Source organism: Pyrus communis, chromosome 14, assembly GCF_963583255.1.
Source record: "Pyrus communis chromosome 14, drPyrComm1.1, whole genome shotgun sequence".
NCBI lineage: Eukaryota > Viridiplantae > Streptophyta > Magnoliopsida > Rosales > Rosaceae > Pyrus > Pyrus communis.
In genome coordinates, this window is record NC_084816.1 from 24,845,387 (window position 1) to 24,848,387 (window position 3,001).

At 37.7% G+C, this 3,001-nt stretch overlaps 1 protein-coding gene across 1 annotated transcript; it reads right to left on the minus strand.

Moving 5' to 3' along the window:
• Positions 1-481: 481 nt before the first annotated feature.
• Positions 482-2,572, minus strand: LOC137716103 (probable pectinesterase/pectinesterase inhibitor 41). Its single transcript, XM_068455498.1, has 2 exons — positions 1,638-2,572; positions 482-1,334 (listed from the first exon to the last, which is right to left on the minus strand). Exons 1-2 carry the CDS (start codon positions 2,548-2,550, stop codon positions 643-645), a joined length of 1,605 nt encoding a protein of 534 aa, XP_068311599.1. The 5' UTR covers positions 2,551-2,572; the 3' UTR covers positions 482-642.
• Positions 2,573-3,001: the final 429 nt, after the last annotated feature.

Below are 3,001 nucleotides of genomic sequence, written 5' to 3' on the forward strand. Positions count from 1 at the left end.
ATGTTGAAATGCGCACAACTTTGATATATATAATTGATGTTAACATTTGCCAATGAAGTTATAGTAAAATCTGTCTAAAGTTATATATAGTTGGGACTAAAATAATTTTATAATTTTAGAGAGGTTATTAGTTAAGATGGCGCCAAATATTTTATTTCTTGCATGTTTTAATTTGTATTCATCAACAATATGTGGAGGCATGTTTCCTTAAAATGAGGCAAAAAAAAGTTTTAACTTATTACAGTGTTGAGTTTACTCTAATACATAATTGAAATATTATTTATTGACTTTTTTATCCTTAATGAATGTTGTATTTTCTAAATAGGATTCTGTGGTAGCAAGTATTTTAATTCTTGCATATTTTTGAACTCATTGACAATTATAACCATATGGATGTGTGTTTCCTTAAGATGAAATCAAGAAAAATTATAACTTAATACAATATGAAGGTTATTCAAATTTCCAATACATAAATGGTCTCAAATTGGGACATAAATTTTTTATGACTAGCGGTTATTCCATTACAGAGTTTACTTTAGAGAAATTTTAATGTATTTAAAATCATAAAACAACAATCAAAATAAGCTAATTAAATCATAATAATTTTACTTCCAAATCCAATTTACCATATTGTTTGTAATATTAGTATAAGCCACCAGAAAAAGGCACTCCAGTTTGAGGCAGCCAAGCATCTCCCAGCAAGAAATTGGATACTGTAAAATTTGAAGCATCACCAGCATCAATCACATGATAGCCCGCCCATGCAACTCGGCTTTTAGTGTCCGAACCGGGTCCACTGCTATCGTACTCCGCATAATACAAAGTACTCAGGGCAAAATCTCCATCCCATTCATGCCAACCGTCTTCATCAATCAAACTATCCATGAAGGATTGCATGTAAATTGTCCTAGAATACTCTTTCCATGGCCTTCCCAGATAAGTCTTTGTACCACCGTCGCTCAAAGCCAGATCATTGGCAGCTCGTATGGTACAATTGTGAATCAAAGTGCCCGTGTTTTGGTTCGGATCAGTTCGACCTTGAGCCGTGACGGCATTGAATTGGCCGCTCATCGGCAGGCGGGGATAAATGTTGCAGTTTTGGAAGACAACTGCAGCATTACCAAATATGAAGTCTACGGTGCCGTAGATGTCACATTCTCTGTAGAATTGCCTCATAGAATGTGTGTATAAGGTGTCTTGGTACCCTTCAATGCTGCACCTATAGAATGTGGATAGATCAGCCCCGTTTCGAACCGCGACTGCTTGGTGCTTCCCGGGCCCCGCGGTGTTACGAAACGTCATGTTCACTGCCACAAACCCTTGTCCAACTACAGCTGCAACATGAATCAATTGGCGTACAAGTTATAACAAAACTCGCTCGGAAATATATATGCAAAAGTAAAATGGGGGTTACAAAGTTTTCATAAAAAATTCAAAAATTAAACTAGTGCACTAAACATACAGCAAGTTGTATATAAATCACTATAGTTCATATTTTCTATTTTTTAGTTAAGTGTTTGCACCGAGATATTTATTTCTTAAATTCGTTCAATTAAATTTACTTGTACAAACTTAAATTAATTTGAAGCTGATATGTTAACTTAATAATTAACCGAAACTTGCTGATTATTTCTTACCAAATGTTGCTGATTTGAAAGTTGTCCAGTTTCCATCTGCAACATTTCGGTCGCCAGTGAGGACAGTCTGATTGATGCCATCGCCAACCATCATGAGGTACTTCTTTTTCTTGTCAATGGTCACATACTCTTCATAAACTCCTGCCTTTATGTAAATCAAGAAGTAACCTTTAGAGGCTTCAGACTTGTTTGGAGCGGCTGCAACGGCATCGTTTATGGTGGTGAAGTTCCCACTTCCGTCCTGACTCACAGTCACTATTTCCTTGACCAACACGTCATCAATGTTGATCTGATTATCAAGCAGTTTTCTCCCCTTCTTCTTCTTGTTCTTAGGCACCCATGCCTTGTTGAACAAGGCCAGAGAAACACTGTACAGATTCGTGTCGTTAGAGAGTGGAACCGAAAGACCACTTTTTACACTCCAAGATGAAGCTGTGGCTTGTATGCCATCCAAACATGTTTGCTGGTTTGTTAAGATGGCGCTGAGCATGGTCTGGATGTCGTCGGTTTTCAAGTCAGAAAGTGTTGGATAATTGGTGTTGTTTAGGGTTTCCAGGGAGCTTGCAAGAAAATCTACATTGAGCCCTGCAAGAAACTGGCAATCCTGGAGAGCGAGGACCGCGGTTTGTGAGAGAGCGGCGGAGTGGCTTCGGAGATACTTGTCCACCAAGTTAAGGAATTTGAGACTCTGTGATAACGACTTTTGCGCAGCATAGCGGCCAAAGTCGTACGCATTTGAGGTCTGGTTGGGGAGGACGGAGTTGCAGTATGTAGGGTTTGGGGTGAATTTGCAAATGGTTTGCTTGGAGACTGGATTTGCATCTGCAGCTAAAGATGGAGATGCAAAACACGTGGAAAGAAGAAGGATGAGAACCGAAATTTTGGACATGGAGAATAGTTGCAAATTATCCATTGGCTCGAATTTGGTGCTATGACAGACAAGTCAAGTGCTATATATTAGCCATTCTGGCGTTGTATTTATATAGGCTGAGCTTCAACAGAATTAGTTTCATGTCCATTTGCTGAAGCCAAATGCAGTCAAAAACCTTGAAAATTTTTCCTTGTGTTTCCTAACATTAGGCAAAGTCCACTGTCAACTTATTTCAACTATAACATTTGTATATGTGCTATATAATTATTCTAGTTTTCCATTTGTTTGAATAAAAGTTATAAAATCCCTTAATGTTAATTTATAATACTTTAATTTTGTTGATTAATTGGTAATTAACCAGACTGAAACCAGCTAGCTTGTTATGCAGCATCCATGCTAGCTGACAGAATGGTTCATATATACATAAAACCTTGTGAATACCAGCAGTAAGGGTTACCTATTTCACAAGGTTCGATCTTTGGAGTAATCAAAC